Source organism: Strongyloides ratti, scaffold srae_chrx_scaffold0000002 (assembly GCF_001040885.1).
Source record: "Strongyloides ratti genome assembly S_ratti_ED321, scaffold srae_chrx_scaffold0000002".
Classification (NCBI taxonomy): Eukaryota; Metazoa; Nematoda; class Chromadorea; order Rhabditida; family Strongyloididae; genus Strongyloides; species Strongyloides ratti.
The window spans coordinates 566538-588328 of NW_020171510.1; the positions used below are offsets into that span (position 1 = coordinate 566538).

At 22.9% G+C, this 21791-nt stretch overlaps 6 protein-coding genes across 6 annotated transcripts; 3 read left to right on the top strand and 3 right to left on the bottom strand.

Annotated features, from left to right (window-relative positions):
* Positions 1–46: 46 nt before the first annotated feature.
* SRAE_X000112200 (V-type ATPase, V0 complex, 116kDa subunit family and ATPase, V0 complex, subunit 116kDa, eukaryotic family-containing protein) lies at positions 47–2847 on the top strand (the record flags this gene model as incomplete). The annotated part of the gene is made up of 3 exons (XM_024645251.1): positions 47–1645; positions 1686–2520; positions 2570–2847. The coding sequence occupies 3 exons, from the start codon at positions 47–49 to the stop codon at positions 2845–2847; spliced, it is 2712 nt and encodes a 903-aa protein (XP_024498584.1).
* Positions 2848–4894: 2047 nt separating this feature from the next.
* SRAE_X000112300 (Dizzy) lies at positions 4895–9415 on the top strand (the record flags this gene model as incomplete). Its single annotated transcript, XM_024645362.1, has 6 exons — positions 4895–4960; positions 5016–5227; positions 5272–5347; positions 5396–5929; positions 5984–6116; positions 6171–9415. The coding sequence occupies 6 exons, from the start codon at positions 4895–4897 to the stop codon at positions 9413–9415; spliced, it is 4266 nt and encodes a 1421-aa protein (XP_024498585.1).
* Positions 9416–9974: 559 nt separating this feature from the next.
* Positions 9975–12784, bottom strand: SRAE_X000112400 (Astacin-like metalloendopeptidase; the record flags this gene model as incomplete). The annotated part of the gene is made up of 3 exons (XM_024645419.1): positions 9975–12396; positions 12458–12587; positions 12658–12784. 3 exons carry the CDS (start codon positions 12782–12784, stop codon positions 9975–9977), a joined length of 2679 nt encoding a protein of 892 aa, XP_024498586.1.
* Positions 12785–13213: 429 nt separating this feature from the next.
* Positions 13214–14439, bottom strand: SRAE_X000112500 (Twinfilin; the record flags this gene model as incomplete). Its single annotated transcript, XM_024645430.1, has 5 exons — positions 13214–13372; positions 13428–14046; positions 14094–14238; positions 14291–14368; positions 14415–14439. 5 exons carry the CDS (start codon positions 14437–14439, stop codon positions 13214–13216), a joined length of 1026 nt encoding a protein of 341 aa, XP_024498587.1.
* Positions 14440–15093: 654 nt separating this feature from the next.
* SRAE_X000112600 (Solute carrier family 35 member F6) lies at positions 15094–16336 on the bottom strand (the record flags this gene model as incomplete). The annotated part of the gene is made up of 2 exons (XM_024645441.1): positions 15094–16107; positions 16169–16336. The coding sequence occupies 2 exons, from the start codon at positions 16334–16336 to the stop codon at positions 15094–15096; spliced, it is 1182 nt and encodes a 393-aa protein (XP_024498588.1).
* A 1075-nt stretch (positions 16337–17411) lies between these two features.
* On the top strand, positions 17412–19100 carry SRAE_X000112700 (E3 ubiquitin-protein ligase CBL-B; the record flags this gene model as incomplete). Its single annotated transcript, XM_024645452.1, has 3 exons — positions 17412–17786; positions 17844–18469; positions 18515–19100. 3 exons carry the CDS (start codon positions 17412–17414, stop codon positions 19098–19100), a joined length of 1587 nt encoding a protein of 528 aa, XP_024498589.1.
* Positions 19101–21791: the final 2691 nt, after the last annotated feature.

Below are 21791 nucleotides of genomic sequence, written 5' to 3' on the forward strand. Positions count from 1 at the left end.
TTTTTTCAGAAGAAAAAAAAAATATTATTACTACTAATTACTAATAATGTCGTCAACATTTCGTAGTGAACCTATGAAATTATATCAATTAATAATACAAAAAGATGGTGCTTTTAATGTATTAGCAGAATTAGGCCAACATGAATTGATACATTTTAATGAATATAAAGCATCATCAAATGTTTTACAAAAAACATACATAAGAGAAGTACAACGTTGTACATCTATAGAAAGAAGTTTAAAAAATTTAGCAAATCAAATTTGGCAATCTAATATTCCTGAAGGAAAAAATGTTTTAAAATTTGATAATTTTCCAGAGATTATAGCAGAAGTTGGTAAACCAAAAGATTTATTAACAATAGAATATGAAATTGAGGAACGTGAAAAAGTTGTAATGGAATTAAGTAAATATGAAGAAAATTTAAAAAATCAACTTGATGAAATGAAAGAATTTGAACAAGTTCTTGATAAGGTAAATGATTTTTTTATAGATCACGTGGATGATGAAGCAATAAATACACTAGAAAATGTTGCATCAAGTGAAAGAATATCATTAATAAATGAAAAAGATATTGAAAGAGAAACATCAAATGCATCTAATGAAGTTACAACACCATGGTTTGTTGCTGGTATAATTGGTGCACAAAAAAGATTTGCCTTTGAAAGAGTATTATGGAGAGCATGTAGAAGAACAGCTTTTGTTCGTACAACATTAGTAGAAATTGAAGATAACATATTTTCACCAAAAAAACCGGAAAGATGTGTTTTTATTATATTTTTTAAAGGTAAAAAATTACAAGATATTGTTGATCGAGTATGTGATGGATTTGGAGCAAAACAATATCCATGTCCTAAAACAGCAAAAGATCGTCATCGTAGTGAATTAGAAATCAAACTTCGTATGGATGATTTAGTAACTGTTATCAATTCAACAATATCTCAAAAAGGTGAAGTATTAACATCAACAGCTAAACAAATAAATGAATGGTGGAGAGAGGTTCATTTACAAAAAACAATTTATCATTATTTAAATTCATTTAAATTTGATACAAGTGGAAATTTTTTTATTGCTGAAGCATGGATACCAGATACTTATATTAATCAAGTTAGAGATATTCTTCAAGAATGTGTTACTAAAAGAGGAGCTGTTCTTCCAATAATAAATGTTATAGATTCTATTGAAACACCACCAACATTAACAATAACTAATAAATTTACAAATTGTTTTCAAGGAATTGTTAATTCTTATGGAGTACCAACTTATAGAGAAATAAATCCATCAATATTTACAATTATAACATTTCCATTCTTATTCGCAATTATGTTTGGTGATGCAGGTCATGGTATCATCTTAGCACTTTTTGGATTTTATTTGATTTATAAAGAAAAAATTATTGAAAAAATTGATGAATTAGATGAAATTTCAAGTATATTTTTTGGTGGTCGATATATTATTTTTTTAATGGGATTAATGTCAATTTATACAGGATTAATTTATAATGATGCATTTGCAAAAAGTTTCAATATTTTTGGTTCATCCTGGACAATTCCATATACTGAAAATAACATAAATAATTGGGTTAATCAATCAAATAAAAAATCATTTGATTTAACACTTGATCCTTTATATGCTTATAATGATACGGTAAATACTTTTATTTTATTTACATTTGATTTTTTTTTAGCAAGGACCATATATAATAGGTGTTGATCCTATTTGGAATTTAGCACGTAATAAATTAACATTTTTAAATTCAATGAAAATGAAAGCATCAATTTTAATTGGTGTAACACAAATGACATTTGGAATATTTTTAAGTTTTTTTAATTATTGGGAAAAGAAAAGTTTAATAGATATTTTAACAAATTTTATTCCACAATTATTTTTTCTTACATCAATATTTATATATTTATGTATACAAATAATTGTTAAATGGATATATTACAGTGTTAAACCTGCTGAAATTTTTAGTCTCTATTATCCAGGTCCACATTGTGCACCATCACTTTTGATAGGTCTTATTAATTTAGTAATGCTAAAAAAAAGAGATATTGGATTTGTTAATGGAAATGAAACAAAATACGAAGAATTAAAAGCATGTTATTTAAATCAATGGTATCCAAACCAAAATGATTTTGAACAAATATTACTTTTAATTGCATTAACCTGTATTCCAGTAATGCTTTTAGGAAAACCAATATATGAATCAATTAAAAGAAAAAAAAAGTCTAAAAATTATTTAGATAGTAAAAATATTAATGAAAGTTTAGAACTAATATCAGTACATTCACCTAATGAAGAAAATAATATAGGAAATATACATATTCATAAACATTCTTCATCCAATACAATAAATACAAGCATATGTGATAAAAAAACATCAGTATCAGGGGAACATGGAGAAAGTATGGGTAATATAATAGTCCATCAAGCAATTCATTCTATTGAATTTATTCTTGGATGTGTTTCACATACTGCATCATACTTAAGATTATGGGCGTTATCACTTGCTCATGCACGTAAGTATATTATAAATATTTAAAATTGTACTTAAAAATTTTTTTTTAGAACTTTCTGAAATTCTATGGGAAAAAGTTTTAGTTGAAGGAATGAATGTTTTGCCTATATACAGTCCAATTGCTACTTTTCTGGCTTTTTTTATTTTTTTCATTCTTACGATATCAATTTTAGTATTAATGGAAGGATTATCTGCATTTTTACATGCCTTACGTCTTCATTGGGTAGAATTTCAAAGCAAATTTTATGAAGGTAATGGTTATAATTTTAATCCATTTAGTTTAAAAGCAGCACTAAAAATTTTAAAACCTCAATATGCTAGAGAATAGGAAAAAAAATTTTTTTTTATAATATGTAATGTTATTGTAAATTATTTTTATATAAAAAAAATTGTATTTTGTTTAATTTCATTATTTTAAAAATCTTGGCATTATATTTATAAATATATATATATATTTTTACTAAACAAAAATCACACCATCAATCATATTATATTTTTTTTATTATTATAAAAAAAAAGTACATAAAATTTAATTAAAGTATACTTTTTTTTGTTAACTTATATACAATAATATTTTTAACAAAACTTTTTTTATTTGAAAAAAAAAATTCTTTCTACTTCATAAAAGATTGTAAAAATAGTAAAAAGATATATAAATTTTTTTGTCATTTTTTTAAATAAAATGATTTAATATATAAACTATAAATAGTCTGTTACAAAAAAATCTTATTTTTATTATATAATTTGACAATTTATTTTCTTTAACATTAATATACATGTATTGTATAAAGAAAAGATAATATCGCATAGTTTAATTAATCTTATAACAAATCTATAATTAATACCGTTTTTAATTATAAAATAAATTTTTTTTTATTCTTTTCTATATATTATATATCTTTTTATTTTATCTTATATTTAGTTTAAAAAAAAATTTTATAATAAATATTTAACAAATATCTTTTTATATATAATTTATAACTATTGACAAAAAGTCAATATTAATTATTATCAATATATTAAATTATAATTTATAATATTTTGTAAATATATGAGGTAAAATTTATTTAAAAGTACAGTATATTTTATCGTTCTATTAATAAATATATAAAATTTAAAGTTTTATTTTTTTTATTAATGCTTATATAACTCTTTCTTGTCCTTGGCGCGTTTTCTTGCCATCACTTTATACAATTTACGCCAGGTCATTGCTGTATATTTCAATCATCAACACGATTATCATCGTTGTAAGAGTAACAAATAATCTACATACAAAGGTAGTGATCATTTGCGCATATGTCTTCATCATTATACATTCTCATCAACATCAGTAAAAGGGATGCTACTCCGCAACGAGGACAGTGAATGAACGTAAACGATTAATATTAGTGACAATGCTCCTCTAAACTTATTTCTGCTCAAATTAAAAGTGTAACCCTATTAAGTGCCAATACAATTAATGACAAAACTTAAGTGATTGGTACTTCAATATTAATTTTTCTTAATTATTTAAAAAAAAAAATTTTTTTTATTTTTTTGTGAATAAATTATTTTTCTAGTATTTAGGTAGATAAATATTATTTATTATTTAATATTTTTAGTCGATCTTAAAAATTATACATATCTTTCCAACAACAATATGTTAGGCCATTGTTTAATGCGGTCATTATTGTTTTGTTGACATAAAACTTTTTAAACACACTCATATTGCATCGTTTTTATTATTAGAACACTTATATATATATATTTATAATACTTTAAGTTTGACTCTGCTACAAAAATTACATCTTATTCTTGAGTATTTATATTATCAACTAAATTTGTTATTATTTTTCATTTTAAATATAGTTTTTAACCATTAAAAAAAAAAGTTGTCCACCTTGAAATATTACAATAACTTATTAAACTTGTTAATTGAATAGTTCTTAAAATACTAATTAATTTATATATAGTAATAAAAAAATTAATGTATAATTATTGTTATTTAATAAGTTGTTTTATAAAAAAAATAAATGTAAATGATATTTTATTAATTATATTAACATAAAATATCACTTAACATTTTTTTTAAATTATATTTAACTATAACATTTCCTTTATTTATAATTATCTTAAAAATATTTTATATATAAAATATTTAAGAAAACTTTTAGTTTATTTTTTTTTTATAAAATCTTTTACCATGAAATTAATTTTATAAAGATAATGATTTTAAAATTAATTTATGTAATGTAGGTATATATTAATGTATTTAATATTAATGCGCTCTAAATATAACATTAATTTTGCACATTATATTATAAAAGATTAAAAATTATATAATTCTTAATATACGCTAATTTTAGAATTTTTATTCCATGATATAGTTAATCTAAATGTATAGATTCACTCCAGACTTCAAGAACGCTTTAATTAAAAATCCTAAAGAACGTACAAAAAATGTAAGTAAATATATATATTTTTTTTTATTATAAAATAATTTTTATTATATTATAGGATATTGACATTATATTTTCTCATTTAAAACAACTTGAAGGTTTTAAATGGATCAATGATACAGCATTAAGAAAAATTAGTAGGGCTGCAAGATATGAGGCATATCCTATGAATCATATCTTATTTCGCAAAGGCCAACCAGCTACTTGTTGGTATATTCTTTTAACAGGATCTGTTTATATTGATGAACAAATTCAATTACCACTTGGTTGGTGAGTCATTTTTTTATTTAACTTATTTTTTATTACATATTTAGTTTTGGTAAAAGAAATGAAGTTCACTTAAGAAGAATTAGTGATTGTATAATACTACAACCTTCTGAGTTAATTGTTGTAAGTAAATTTAAAGATGATTTTTTTATATATAATTATAATATTAAGATTGATTATCCGGATGACCAACGAGTTCCAATATATCAGTCGATTCAGGAAAACACAAATAATATTTATAACTTACAAAATAACTTTCAAACAAATTTACAAATTAAAGGAACACGATTTGGTGATCAATTAGATACACCATATTTTGATAATAAACAAGTACAATCATCAACATTAAGACCAAAACAAATACCTATATATGAGATGACCACTGAAAAGGGAAATATTTTTAATGGCATTGATAATACTGATTGTAATGTAATTCCTACATCAACTACAGGTATATCAAGAATAACTGTACAATCATCACAAACAAATAAGTTTACTATAAATAATAAACAAATCTCAAGAGTATATAATAATTTACCAGAAGTATCAAATTGTCCACCAATACCAGTTAAAACAACTAATTTGCAACAAAAAAATGATATCCCAATATTAGATTCTCCTACAATACCATATCATCATATTTTTAAAAATCAACCGCAACCATATGTACGATATCGTACACATAACAGTCAATTACAAAGAAAGGTAGTAATTTATATAAATATATTTTTGTTTATTTTTAAATTAATTTTTTTTTAGAGTCTTGATGAGACAGCTATGCAAGTAAATAACGAAAAAAATATGAAAAATAATGTTAATAGTTCAATTAAACAACCAACATATATTACAGTAGGTGGATCATCAAGTAGTTCAAGGAATGATGAATTATCAGGTATGAAAATGATTAATTACTATATTTTAATCTTTAAAATTCTTTTTTATTTAGGTCTTCCTGAAGCATTTGTTGATAGTGATGATGAAGAAGGTAGTTGTCCTTCTCATGATAGTTTTCAAGAGTTAAGAGATAATGTTCGTGAATGCTTAGAAAAAGAACCATCAATGCGTACATTAGATGATATATTAATTTTACTTGATTTTATGTCACAAATGCAAGCATTTGCTAATCTTCCAATGAGTATAAGAAAACAAATTTGTTTAAAAATGTTATTTGCTGTTGTTCAAGATTCAGGAACAGTAATTCTTCAACATGGAGATAAATTAGATTCATGGAGTGTTGTTGTAAATGGATATGTTGAATGGACAAAACCAAATGGTGAAAAAATTGAATACAGAATGGGTGATGCATTTGGTGCAACTGCTTCACCAACAGAACAATATCATGAAGGTGAAATGAGAACAATGACAAATAATTGCGAATTTCTTTTAGTTGAACATAAAGATTTTTATCATATAATGTCAACAATCAATCAACATATTGAAAAAGTATCTGATGTAACTGGGGAAGTTGTAAGTGAAACAGAAAGACGGGTAACAGGAAATCAAGTTGGTCTTGTAATAATTAAAGCTAAACCAGAAAAATTACTACAATTATTGGTTGAGGAATCAGATACAATATCAGATGAACATTATACTGAAGATTATTTATTAATGTATCGTGTATTTCTTTCAGATCCAACAGAAATATTTTTAAAACTTAAACAATGGTTTGATGAACCAACATTTAAAGAGAAAATACCAAGAATAGTTTTATTATGGGTTAATTCTCATTTTAATGATTTTGAAAGTAATTGTAAAATGATAAAATTATTAGAAGAATTTGGTAATAGTTTAGAAAAAGAAAATTTACATTCACAATTAGCATTATTAAATATAGCATGTTCAATTAAATCAAAAATAAGAACAGTTATATTAACAAGAAGTAATCGAGATCAAGAATTATGTTTTTCTCTTATTGGTGGTAAAGAAATAAATCATAAACTTTTTATTGCTGATATTTCTAATAATTGTGATTCTCAAACAAATGAATTAAGAAGAGGTGATGAAATTTTAGAAGTTAATGGTCATAATTTTTCATCAATAACTTTATCTAAAGCATTGGTTTTACTAAAGGATAGTACACATTTATCAATTCAAGTTAAATGGAATTTAATGGGTTTCAAAGAGATGTTAATTGATATGGAATCAAAAAAAAATAATTTTGATTATGATAGTATTTCAAGTAATGAAAATCCTTTTACTTCAATTCGATATGAAAAGAATGATGGTTCTGGTATATATTTACCTTCTAGACAACATAATTCATCAAGTTCATCTGTTAATACAAAAATGTCACATATATCTTCAAAAAATTCTATGATGAGTAAATTAATAAATATAATAAAAGGAACAAGTAGTGGTTCTGATTCAGGTTTTTCAAATGATTTACCAAATAATTCTAATATTATGAATACATCAGCTATCAATTCATCTCTTCCTCCATTATCTGGTACTATTAGAGCTTCACGATCAAATCCTGATATTCATATTAATATTCATCGACCTGCATCAGGTTATAAATATTCTCTTGCTTCAGATCCATTTGATAATACTAAATCAAATACAATGAATCAAATTGAAGAAGTAATAAAAGTATATAGAAGTGATCAAACATTTAGGTATTTAATAATATATCCACATACAACAGTTAGTGATATTGTTAAACTTGCTTTACAAGAATTTGGTATGAATACAGATACAGGAAATCTTGAATGGTCACTTTGTATGACTTCTGTAACACCAGAAGGTGCCATAAAACAACGTACATTACCTCAAACTATGAAAAATATGGGAAATTATTTAAATTTAAATAGTAGATATTATTTAAAAAATAATGATCGATCAGAACCATTATTACCAGATGATGTTGCACCAGAAGTTTTAAAAGAATCTCAAACATATCTTATTGATTTAAATGCTCATACAATAGCAGTTCATCTTACACTTCAAGATTTTGGTATTTTTTCAAAAATTGAAACAACAGAATATGTTGATTGTTTATTTGAAATTAAAAGTTCTTATGGATGGCCAATGTTAAAAAAATTTGAAGATATTTTTAATGTTGAAATGTGGTGGGTTGCTACAGAAATATGTTCTGAAAAAATTGTTTATAAAAGAGCAAAATTAATAAAAAAATTTATCAAAGTTGCAAGACATTGTCGTGAATTAAGAAATTTTAATTCAATGTTTGCCATAATAAGTGGTTTAGAGAAACCAGCTGTTCGTAGATTACAAAATTCATGGGAAAGAGTACCAAATAAATATGTTAAAATGTTAAATGATATGCAAACATTATTAGATCCTAGTCGAAATATGTCAAAATATCGTCAACATTTGTTAAATTTATCTCAAGATCCTCCCGTTATTCCTATATATCCTGTATTTAAAAAAGATTTAATTTATTCTAATGAAGCTAATGAAACATATTCTGATAAATTAGTTAATTTTGAAAAATTACGAATAATTGCTAAAATAATAAGGAGTGTAACAAAATTATCTTTAGTACCATATACTCAAGAAGTAATACTTAATCGTGATTCTTCAAATATGGATTCCAAAAGTAATACATCAACAATTAAAAAATTAAGTGGATCTAAAAATGGTTCTCAATCACGTAAAAAAATGTATGAACAAGATCAAATGGTTAAAAAAGTAAAGGCATATTTAGAAGTTATGAAAATATGTGATAATGAAAATGAATTAGATAAAATGTCATCAGAATGTGAACCACCACAAAATTCATCTTCAGGTAATGCTTCCTCTGGAACTTCAAGAAAAAGAGCACCATCACCATCATCTAGTAGTATTTCATCTCATTCCAATCAATCAGAACAATTTACACGTTTTCATACACCAAAATTTGGAGTTGAATCACCACAAGCAGTACAAAAAATGTTATCATTAGTTCAAAATTCAAAAGTCAAACCTGCCATTAATGTTAAAGGATTTAGCCCAATACAATCACCAATGTTAAATAATAATCGGGGTACACCAAAACGGTCAAATACAGGAATTGGAAGGATACCATCATTTAGTTCTAGAAGTAGTTCAAATTCAACAGATCTTCATCCTGTTGATTTAACAGCAGAAAGTTCTTCTGTAACAACTTTTTGTTCAACTACAAATACTTCACAAAATTCAAATTCTACTGATATTGGACCTGGTGCATTTGTTCGCCCAATTAGACGTAAATAATAATGTACATTATTTCATAAGGAAGATTCATATTTTATTTCATAATAATTTTACAATTCAACTATAAAAACATAAATTAATAATAATTAATTTAAAGGAACTGGAAATTTGTTGCTATTTTACTGAAATATTTCTTACTAACAATTATTTTAGTCGCATAATTTATTATAATATTTTATTATTCATTTACCTCGTTTATAAATAGAGGTCATAATAAATTTTTAAATGTATGTAAAAATTTCATAACTTTTTTTTTTTTATACCTTTAATATAAAATATTATTCATTATAAACTATACTTCCAAATTAAAAAAATTTTTTTTTATGATTTTTTTTATTAAATAATTTTGGATATTAATATATTTGCTATGATATAAAATATCATTTAAATTGTACAGAAAAATTATAAAATTTTTAAAATATATTATTATTTTTAAAATATTTTTTATGTGTTAATATTATTATCATATATCTTAATGGATAATTTTATCTAATTTAAAAAAATTTATTAAAAGTAGTCATTTTTATTTGCAACAATTTTTACGTATGCATTTTAGAGATCAAATAATTACTTTAGTTAATTGATATTCAAAGACAAATCCTTTCCCTTCCATTGAGTCATCACTACTAAAGACAATTGTAACTATTTCTTTTCTTGACATTATAATTGATGGTAATTTATTTCCACAAAATTTATCTATTATTTTTCCAGAATCATCAGAGTTTTTGTGTTCAATAATTTTTACATGGTCACAATCACAATTATTGCTACTTTCAAGATTAAATTTAATAAATTTAATTTTAATAATATTATCTTTTATTAAACTGTCATCTTTCATTTTTAATTTCCATTTACAATTAGAATTTGGATAATAATTTCCTTCACCATATTTATCATGTGAATAGACGTAACCAACTTCGTTATCAACATAAAGAGTACCACCACATTTTGAGTAATAAGATGCTTTAAAACCATTATGCATTATTGAAGAATCCGTTTTCATAACAAGAAACATTTGATTACCATTTGAAGATACTGAAAATTCTTTATTATAATTATCATAACAATAAATTCCTATTAATTCATCAATTGAAGATTCATATGTATTATATATTGATACATTATCATAAGAACAATTAGAACTTTCTTCAAGGTCAAATTCATGAAATGTTAATTCAATTGTATGACCTGGTGTTGTTATAAAATGCCATTTACATTCTTTATCACTTGGATAACCTTCAGGATAATTTGGTGATGCAAAAGAACCTTTAGAATCAAAAAGTTGAAAAGAACAAGCATCTTCAAGACAACTATAACCATCATTTGATAAACTAAAACCATCTAAACATTTACATTTAAATGAATTTATGTTACTTTCACAAATTTGTTCACATCCTCCATTTGATAATAGACATTCATCATGAAATCCAATATATGATGCAATAAACCCAAACTTTTCAACAGAAGAATCAGATTGAAATTTAATTCTAATTTTATTAGCTGTTGATTTCATTAATAATGGTTGTGTATGTTGACCACAAATTTGAACAATTGATGAATGATTTACTGACATATTATTATCTAATTCATAAACCAAAATAGAATCATAAGAACAATCTGTTATGATACCTTCAAGTGACACAAAAGAAAAATTTAAAAATATTTGATAATCATCTTTAAGAATAATATCCCATGTACATTCTGTATTAGGTGGATACTGATTTGGAAAGTTTGGTGATATAATAGCACCCGTTAAATTTGCTAAATGTCCACCACATTTATTGAGACACGTCCTTTTATCTTTACTAAGAGAAAAACCTGGATGACATTGACAAGAATAACCACCAATTTCATTAATACAAATATGTTCACATAAATCATTTTTCTTTTTACATTCATTTTCTTCTGTTAAATATTGTAATAAAAAACCATTCTTATTATTTGATGCATCACTATTAAATATTATTTTCATTTTATTGCTTTCTTTTGTTACAACAGAAATTGTTTCATTGTATGATCCACAAGTTCTTAATAATAATTCACCATTAGATTCTTCATAAAATTCAATATTATCATACATACAATTTCCAGATTTTTCAATCTCAATGTACAAAATTTTTATAGCAACAAGCATATTCTTAGAAACTTCAATTTCCCATTGACAAGAAATATTATATGGGTATAATTCTGGAAAATTTGGACTTTCAATAAATCCTTTCCTTTTTGTTAATTTTCCACCACATATAAATTCATATTCTCCAAGTATAAATTCATTTTTAATTAATGAATTATTTTTAAATTGAATAAACATAAAATTTTCTTTAGAAATAAATTCAATATTATTTAAATTATTTGTCTTTAATATGCCTAAAATTTTACTTTTTTCATGAAAACCATCTCTTATTGTAAGCCATTTATCAGATTTTCCTTCATTATTCTCTTTTAAAACATTTTTTGGAAAAATTTTTATTCTAATTCGTTCTCCTTTTGCACCTAATATTCTAAATGTACATTTTCTTTCATTTTTTATTGATATTATTCCATTTCTTTGATAAAATGTCTTAAAACATGTATCACATTGATAAAGTTTATTTGTTTGTCTTATATCACCTATACTTAAATGTGTTCTTTGACCAATTTCTGGTTTTTTACCATTTATATTATGTTTTGGTAATATAGTATCTAAATATATACTTCTTGAAAATGTATTTCTTGAATAATGCATTATACTTTCATAATCATAATTTTCTCCCAATGAATCAATTTCACCAGGTTTACTTTTATCAAAATTATATTCCTGATCATCTTTTATGGAACTATAAAAAATATCAACATATTTATCTCTATCTTCTCTAGTATGTTCATGCCAAAAACCAATTGTATGACCTATTTCATGTAAAACAATTCCAAATTTATCGCATTTTCTTCCAATTGAAATTATTTGTTTACCATCCATATGTTTTCCAACATATGAACAACATCTTTAAGAAAAAAAGAAAAAATTCTTCATTGTTAATTTATTCTTATTAATATAAAACATACCCACATTCATCAGCAGTAAAATATATATAATCTTTTGTTAATAATGAACCATCTGTTTTTGGAATGAATGTCAGGCATGTTAAATTCATCCATAATCTCATTGCCATTTGAAAAAGTTTATAATGTTTTCCTAAAAATAAAAAAAATACTTTATAGATATTTTTTCTTTTTATTAAAAAATTTTTTTTTAATTTACCCACCAGAAAATGTTTCATCGATTTCATATGGAATTAAACCATTTGGCCATAAGCGACCTTTATCTGATGTTGCAGCACGTTTAGAACGATTAAAAGATAAATTATTATTAATTATGTCATGATATATCATGGAATGAATGTTAGTACAAAAAAAAATGGTAAATAAAAAACTATTTCTTAACATTAATAACATCTAAAATATAAAATTTATTTCTTAAGTATGAAAAATTCTTCTTTTAATAAGAAAAAGAATATATAAAAAGAAAAAAAAAGAGTCTACATTTATATAAAAAAGATTTTAATGATGTATTAAAATTTAATTATAACCAATTTGAAATAAAAAAAAAGACTTAAATTGCACAAATATTTATTATAACTCAATGAGAAAGTATTAAATGTAATTTTGAATGTTCTTAGCAAAGAATAGTTGCAATAATAAAGTTTAAAGATAACAGGCAATGTTAGATGTTATAAAACAAGCAGATAAATGGAATAATATGCAATGACATACGATTTCCAACATCAATCACATATTTTAACTCTTAACCACTACTACATATTAAATAGCAGTAGTTTGTGGAAGATCCCGGATAAGTCTACGTGGTGTCTTGCTTGGTGGAGCAGGCTTAATAAAATTTTGCTTTTTAATTGGTTCTTCAGGTGCAAAGTATGATGACAATGTTGCATCATCTAATTTATCCTTACTGTCCACCTCAATCTAAAATAATTTATATTTTAATATTATATTAATATAAATTAAAATAATGTCTAACCTTTTTTGAAACATCAATGTTACATTCATTTTTGACGTTATCTAGGAATGAAAGTTTGCAACTTGAATAAAGCATACGTTCTTTTACTGAAACTTCAGCTGATGGTGGTAAACTATAAATGAAAAAAACTTTATCACTATCATCAGCCTTATTGTGATATCTATAGAAAGAGTATCTTGGTTGTTTTTTTGGAATTGCGCTTTGTAATTGAGAAACATCAAGTTTGTCTTTGGTTTCTTCAAGTTTGATAGCTTCATTTAATGTATCAATACTAAGTTGAACAAAGTCTATCAAACCATTTTTAAAATTTTCAAGTTCATTGAGAGCATCTCTATCAATTGGAAAGGTACAACCTCTTAAGGTTTGCATTGGAAAAATATTTGGTAATGGTACATGAGCACGTTCCCTTGAAGCATAATCAAGTTGACGTTCAACTTCTGTCATTGGTTTTTCAGAAATTCCAGCTATTCTTCTTTCAATTTTATCTAAATCAAAATCATGTTTGTTAGTAAAGTGCCAATTGTGAATAATAAAACTTTGTCCAAACTCAGACATAAAAGTTGCTCTTGTTGCTGCTAATGGCATTTTTTCTCTAACTGGTGCTAGATCATCAGCAAAACTTAAATATTTAAAAATAATAATTATAAGATATTTTTTAGAACATACGTTACAAATATCCATTCATTTTTTTCTGTTAAACGGAATAAAATATAACATGGTTCAAATGAATCAAGACATTGTGGAAATATTGCTGACCAATCAGCTTTCCAATCATTTGTTCCTTCATATTGATAGTTAACAGATAAAACTTCTAAAAAAATTATTTTAAATATAATTATTAAAAAATAACAATTATTAAATACCTTTTTTAATGACAATTTTTCCCATACGAACTTTTCCTTCTTTACATTGTTCAAAAAATTTCAACAAAGTAGAATCAGCTTAAAAATATATTATAAATCAATATATATATATAAATAAACATACCTCTTATACCAGTCTGATATGCCATTGTAATATTATTATTCAATTTTTTGGCAAAATTTGGTAACTAATCCAATGCTACTATGTTGTAGTCTAAAAATAATAAGTCAAAATTTTTAAAAAAAAGATATATTTCTACGTTTAGAAATATATATATATTTTATAACAATATCTATAAACATATGGTGTCTCTTTTAACAATATTTAACAACGAAAGCTTGTATCTAAAAGGCTGTTAACTGATATATTGTCTCTCACGAGGCTGTATAGCAATTGATCGGTCTGTTGCCGACAAATTTTATCTTGAAGATACATTCTACCAATTCGCGACATTTTACTCTTTAGAAAACTCATTGATGACGCGATATATATAAAAACATATACAAGTTATATCAAATCTCTTTAATGTTACTCCTCAATTATAATATAATCAATGAATATTAACAATAAAAAAAAAACTTTAAACAACTAGTTTAAAGTAAAATTTTAAGATTAAAAATGTTGACTTTTACAGGTAAGATAAAAATAACTTTTAATTATAAAATAAACACGTTTATTTTTTTTATAAAATTTTTAACTGAAAAGTATATTTATAAAAAAAAGGGAAGCAATTTTGTAGTAATAAGTAAATTTAAATAATTATTGAAAAAATAAATAAAATAGTAATTGAAATAAAGTAAAATTACTCTTCATTTTCACTATTAACAAGATTTTCACGATCACTATCATTTGCGCTATCAGATGATCTCCAAAAGTTACCGCAAAATATCGTTACAGCAGACGACTCATTCATCATAGGTAATACTTTAGATCTGACATATGGACCAACAAGAATATCATTATATGTGAACATTCCAAGAATAAGGAAAATAAATCCAACAATTTGTAATGGTATAAATTCTTCACCAAATAATGGAATTGAGCAAACCCAAATAATAAGAGTACGTACACTATCTAAAACCATTCTTGTGGTGGCAGATAATGTTTTGGTAACAGAAATTCCAGCAAAATTAAACAAAGCAATACTAATAACAGTTAATCCCAATGGTAATAAGATTATTGGATTATCACGGATTTCTTTTAATGCGAGTAATATATTTTCTAAACGATGTTCAGGATCTGGTGAAAATGTTTTTGGAACATGAATAAAATAGAACATTGGAATTAAAAATCCAAGAATTGATAAACCAAATAATCCTTCATATCCAACAGCATATAATGCATGAACATCATACTGAGTAAGATATTTTTGTTCATATACCATTTGAACAGCAACAATTATTTGAGCTGTTACAATAAGAATATCTCCAGTTATCATTGCATTAATATCAACTTCTGGATTATCTTCATAAACTATGCTAACAACACCAACAATTACAAGTCCAAGACACACAATAGACATACCAAGCCATTTATATGGTCTTAATCGTGCACCCAAAAATGCAACAGATAATAAACCTGTAAAAATTATAACAGCACCACGAAGCATTTGAAAACTGGAAGCTGTTGTTAAATTTAATCCTACATACATAATTGATGTTGCAAAAACATCACAAAATGCTGGTGGAAGAAAAATGAAAGGACTAACAGTTGTTGTTTCTACATTTTCTAAATCTTGATTTCTTCTTTTACGTGAAAATTTTAATATATAATATACACCAAGACAACTTAATTCTCCTAAAAACATACATGCTGCCTAAATAAAATAGATTTAAAAGAAAAATTAAAAATAAGTATATTAAAAATTAATAATATACCTGAAAAAATGGATGATTAAAATTTCGACCATCAGACTTTAAACTATCAGCCCATTTAGCAGCTATTGTATTAAGTGATCCAGTCACTACCATTAATATTGAGATGGTAATTTTAAAAGCAATATTATTATTGTTAGTTGTAGTAGCCATTTCAGAATTACTGTCCATTTTCTAAAATGATATTATTTATATACATTGATATAACTTTATAGTATGATAAAAATATTTATCAGTTAAAAATACTAATCTAGTGAAAAGATAACATCAATAATAATAAATGTAAAAAAAATGCATTAAATATAATAATTTATTATCAATATTTGTTGCCTTCCAATATAATTTAGTTTTTGTTATTTTTTAAATGTGAATAAAAAAAAAAAATAATAATAATGAGAATGAAAAAATTCTTATAAAGAAGAAAGGTTACGTAAACATTACATATAAAATCAATTAATATATACTATTTATACAAAATGTTTTGAAATACATCTATATGTCGGGTCAATAAAAATATGTTATTTAATATATAATATAACTTTTAAAAACAATGATTGTTTTTAATAAAAATAGATAAAACTAAGAAATTGATAGGTCATGAGCCTCCTCCATCCGCCAAACATAATATATTCTCATCACGAATAAACTTATTATTTTATAAAAAAAGTACATATATCTATTGGAACAAAGTTGTTTAAATCAAATTCTCGAACTAAAGATTAAATATACTTTAAATTTCTAACATTGTTAAAATATATTATTATTATGTACAAATTTATTTGTAATATAATTTTTTATTTTCTTTTAAAAATTTTTTTTTTATATAATACAATGAATTTTGTATTAATTCCTTTAATATTGTTTTTTTCATTTACCTATATCATTGTGTAATTATTTACTTTTTTATTAATAAATAATAAAAATAAAATATAAAAGTATATGTAGGTATAACATCTATATTATATTGATCATCTCCTTTTTAGTAATGACTTTTAATTTGAATGATTTTTCTAAAAACACTTTAAAATTATCATGTATATAAAATATATATTTTTTATTATATTATTCCAGAAAAATATATAAATTTTTTTTTTAAAATCTTATTTATTATTAAATAAAAATACAATATATTTATATATTAAACTTTTTTTTAATGTTTCATTAAATATTTATTCTTTATTTTATTTAAAAAAAATCATTTGATTTTAGTTTACTTTTATTTTTTATTAATATACACTACCATCAAATGACAACATTCACAGGTATTATTAATCGTTTTCAAAATCTTTTTGGATCACCCTTAAATGCATTGGAAGATAGTATTGTTGGAGTTGTTAATAGAAATTGTGACATTATCATCAAATTTCAATCAAATGATCATCCTTTAGTTCCACAAGATGATGCTAAAGTATTCGATAAAACATTTCGTCTTCTTGACAATGTATTTAAACTTTGTCAAAAACCAAAGTTAAAATTAAAACCATCACCACCAAATATTTTAGAAATTATACCTGATATTTACAAACATTTAAATTTAATTTTAAAAGAAAACCCATCAGCTTATAGTGAGATACTTTATTTGAGATTATATATGACTAATCTTGATAATAAATGTAAAGGAGTAAGTTAAAAATTGATTCTTCACAATTAGATATACCCAACATCATCTCACATTTAGATTATAAAATTATTAAAAGATAGTAAAGATGATATTTATGATGAAGAATCTGTATCTAGATTATCATTAACAAAGAAAGTATTATCATTTTCACATATGTATTATGAGTTAATTGCTTTATCACCAGAAGGAAAATTATCATCAAAAAGTTTTAGAATAACTAAACAAGAAGCATCACAATTTTGGTATAATAATTTTGGTGATTTAATTATTGTTCCATGGAATCAATTTGAAAATTTACTTAAAAAAGTACATATATTTTCTGATAATAGTAATGAAAGTAATAGTTTAAAAAAAACAATGGATTTAACATCAAATTGTCATATATCACAATTTGAATTTGATGTATTTACAAGATTATTTCAACCATGGGATAAATTATTAGATAATTGGAGAGTTTTAGCTGTAAAACATCCTGCATATGTTAGTTTTTTGACATATGATCAAGTTAAATCAAGATTAGAAAAATTTATTAATAAACCAGGAAGTTATGTATTTAGATTAAGTTGTACAAGACTTGGCCATTGGGCTATTGGTTATGTTGCCCCAGATGGTAAAATTTATCAAACAATACCAAATAATAAATCTTTAGTTAAAGCTCTTGTTGATGGTTATAGAGAAGGATTGTAAGAAATTTATATTTTATATATAAAATTAATATATTTTTATAGTTATCGTTATCCAAATGGTGAAGATTATAATCCTGATTTGACAAAAGAACTTGAAACATCAAATTCTGGTAAAACTGTTCATGTTACTCAGGAACAATTTGAAATATATTGTTCAATAGGAAGTACATTTGAAATGTGTAAAATTTGTGATGAAAATGATAAAGATGTTAGATTAGAACCTTGTGGACATTTAATATGTAAAACATGTTTAACAAGTTGGCAAGAAGTAACAACAGGAATAAAAAATTGTCCATTTTGTAGATGTGAAATTAAAGGAATTGAAGAAATAGTTATTAGAAAATATAGTAATTATTTATCTAATATAACAGGTGATGGAAAAAATAATGAAAAAAAAAATGAAGATGAAGTTATTATGAAAAATAAACTTCATTTACCTATTAAATTATCATTTGGAAAAAATAATAAAGAAAAACAAAAAAATTGTGATAAGACTAGTTCTGAATCTTCACCAATTGATAATCTAAATAATTTATCTTCAAGAAATCTTCCCAAAATTCCAAATTCATACAATAATAGTATGGTTGTATTGACGTCACAAACGAATGTCAATGAGACACCTTTATAACATATAATATATTATTTTATTTTTATTCTTTTTTCAATTAACAATAATAATTATATATTATAACTGTTAAAAAAAAAGCAACCAAAAAATTTGTACGCACTTAATTTATTTTCCTTATATCATTTATATACATATAGATAAAGAAATTTTACATTAATAAAAAGTTTACCTGATTTACTTTTTAAGATATATATTATTATACTTATAACCACTTTACTTTAAAAGTGAAGAGTCCCGTCACACACTACTATTAATTAATATTTATTATTGGACAATTTTTAAAAACATTTTATATTGTTATACTTAAAACTTTATTTGCATATTATTTAACTATTATAAAATTTAAGCTATTATTTGAGAATTCTTATATATAAATATTATATATATATATATATATATTTCTATATTATATCTTATAGTATAATTTATTATTTTAACTTTATATGTAAATTACCAAATGCTCATATTACCATTATGGTTGTTGTTATCTTTAAATTTATTCAAAAACATATGGCTAGATAGTTGTTGCCAATCACTCTCAATTATAGATAAAATTTTACCCTCTTGAAATATTGAAAATGCCTTGAGATATAAAGGATAAGCATCACTTCAATAATTTTAATAATAATTTTTGATTGACATTCTATTTTATTTTATTATTTCAAAATAGACATTTATAAATTATTTTATGAGCACCTATCTTTTTAATGAAATATATGTACTTGATCATCAATGCCATTAATAATGATAAATTTAAAGGTTATAACAAATTAATATTTTTATTAAATTATTTTTTTTCTTTTTTAATTATTATTTTTTTTTTTTTATTAAAATAAGTTTTAAATGATTCTTATATTTTTATTTAATAAACAATCTTAATCTTTAAGCAAAACAAAATATGTCACACTTGTTTACTTATATGTTACCGTATAACAAATATACTTTAAGTAATTTTTGTTTTGTTATATAAGAAAGAGATATATATATATATATTGTCAGTTACATTTAACATGATACCACTTTTACTACCATATGTGATTTTTCAGTGGTTATAAGAAATGCCTAAGTAGTTTGCCTATACTACTTACAATAATCATTAAATGTAGTAAGATTATTATAATACTAAATAAATTTTTATTTAAGATGATGCTTAATGATATTACATCTTATACACCTGGTCAATTTAACATGTATAAAAATATATAATAATCATAAAGAGTTTTTTATTTTTGCACTTAATTTATTTAAATAGCTTAAATTATTATATTATTCATTTATGAACATAAGTTAAGAAATTATAAAGTAATCATTTATGGTTGATAAATAGTTATAATTTTTCAATTTATGCTACAGTTAGTTTAATTAAACAAATGCCACATGTTATCGGGTTTTAACAATTTATCTATAATTAGGAAACTTTTTTTTTAAATGAATGTAATAAGTTTTAAATAATTAAAATTATACAAAAGAAAAACATGATGACAATGACGAAAGTTTTTTTTTTTTTTCTTATTGCCTACTTCTAGATAATAATTATCACACCACGATTAATGGCAATAAATGACAATTAAGAATAAAAAAAAATAAATAAATTTGTGTAAAAATATGATTAAGAAATAAAAGGTTGGAAATTTAATATAAATGAATATTTATAATTTAGTTTCATTAATTTGTCCTTGTTTTATCTTTTTCTATTATATGTATATATATAATATATAAAAGAATTTTTTTTATTAATTTCTTTTGTTTATCATTTCTTTAGAAGAAAAATATTTTAAAAACTTATTTTAAAGGACAAAAGTCAAGAGAGTTAAGTAAATGTTAATGATTTAAAGGATTTTATAATTCTTAATAATTAAAAGTTTTACTTATTCAAATAAAATGTGATGCCTATGATATGTAACATTTTTAATAAATATTTTTAATTTAATTATCCATTTTTTTTTTGACATTACTTCTAACATATAAAAATACATATATATATGTGTTTTAAACAAAATTTTAGGCATTTGGTAAATAAAAATCATCCATGTAATTAATTTGACATATATCTATATATATTTCAAAGTTGTCTTACACCTTTTTAGTAATGTTGTATGATACTTACTAAATAAAACTTCTATATTATCCATAAAATGAGTCACAAAAATTAGATCAAATGTTAGATATAACTATAGACAATTTTATCTACTATCTTTATTCCCTCAATATTATTATCTTATCTTAATTTACTAAATTATTTTAAAATACCAAATTTCGCAGTATTTAAACACTTATATCATCAGATTCTAATATATATATATATATATGTATATATATTTATTTATTTTAAATTATATAAACAACTTTAATATACAACTTATTTTTTTGTAATGTCAAAGTATATTTGTAAAATAAATTACTAAAACAATATTACTAAATTTCTAGTAATCATTTACTTTTTTTTTTATAAAAAAAAGGTTAAAAAGAAAAAAATATATATATTTTGTAAAATAAAGTCATTTGATTGATTTTCTATTCATCTAATAAAATAATATTTTTTTTTTTGCAAATATTTATACTAATTATTTATTTTTATCAAAAATAAGAAATCAAAATGATTTTTATCAGTATATTTTTTTTAAATATTCATTGTTAAATTAACAATATTTTAACAAGTAAATGTAATTTAATGTTTCATTTTAATTATTT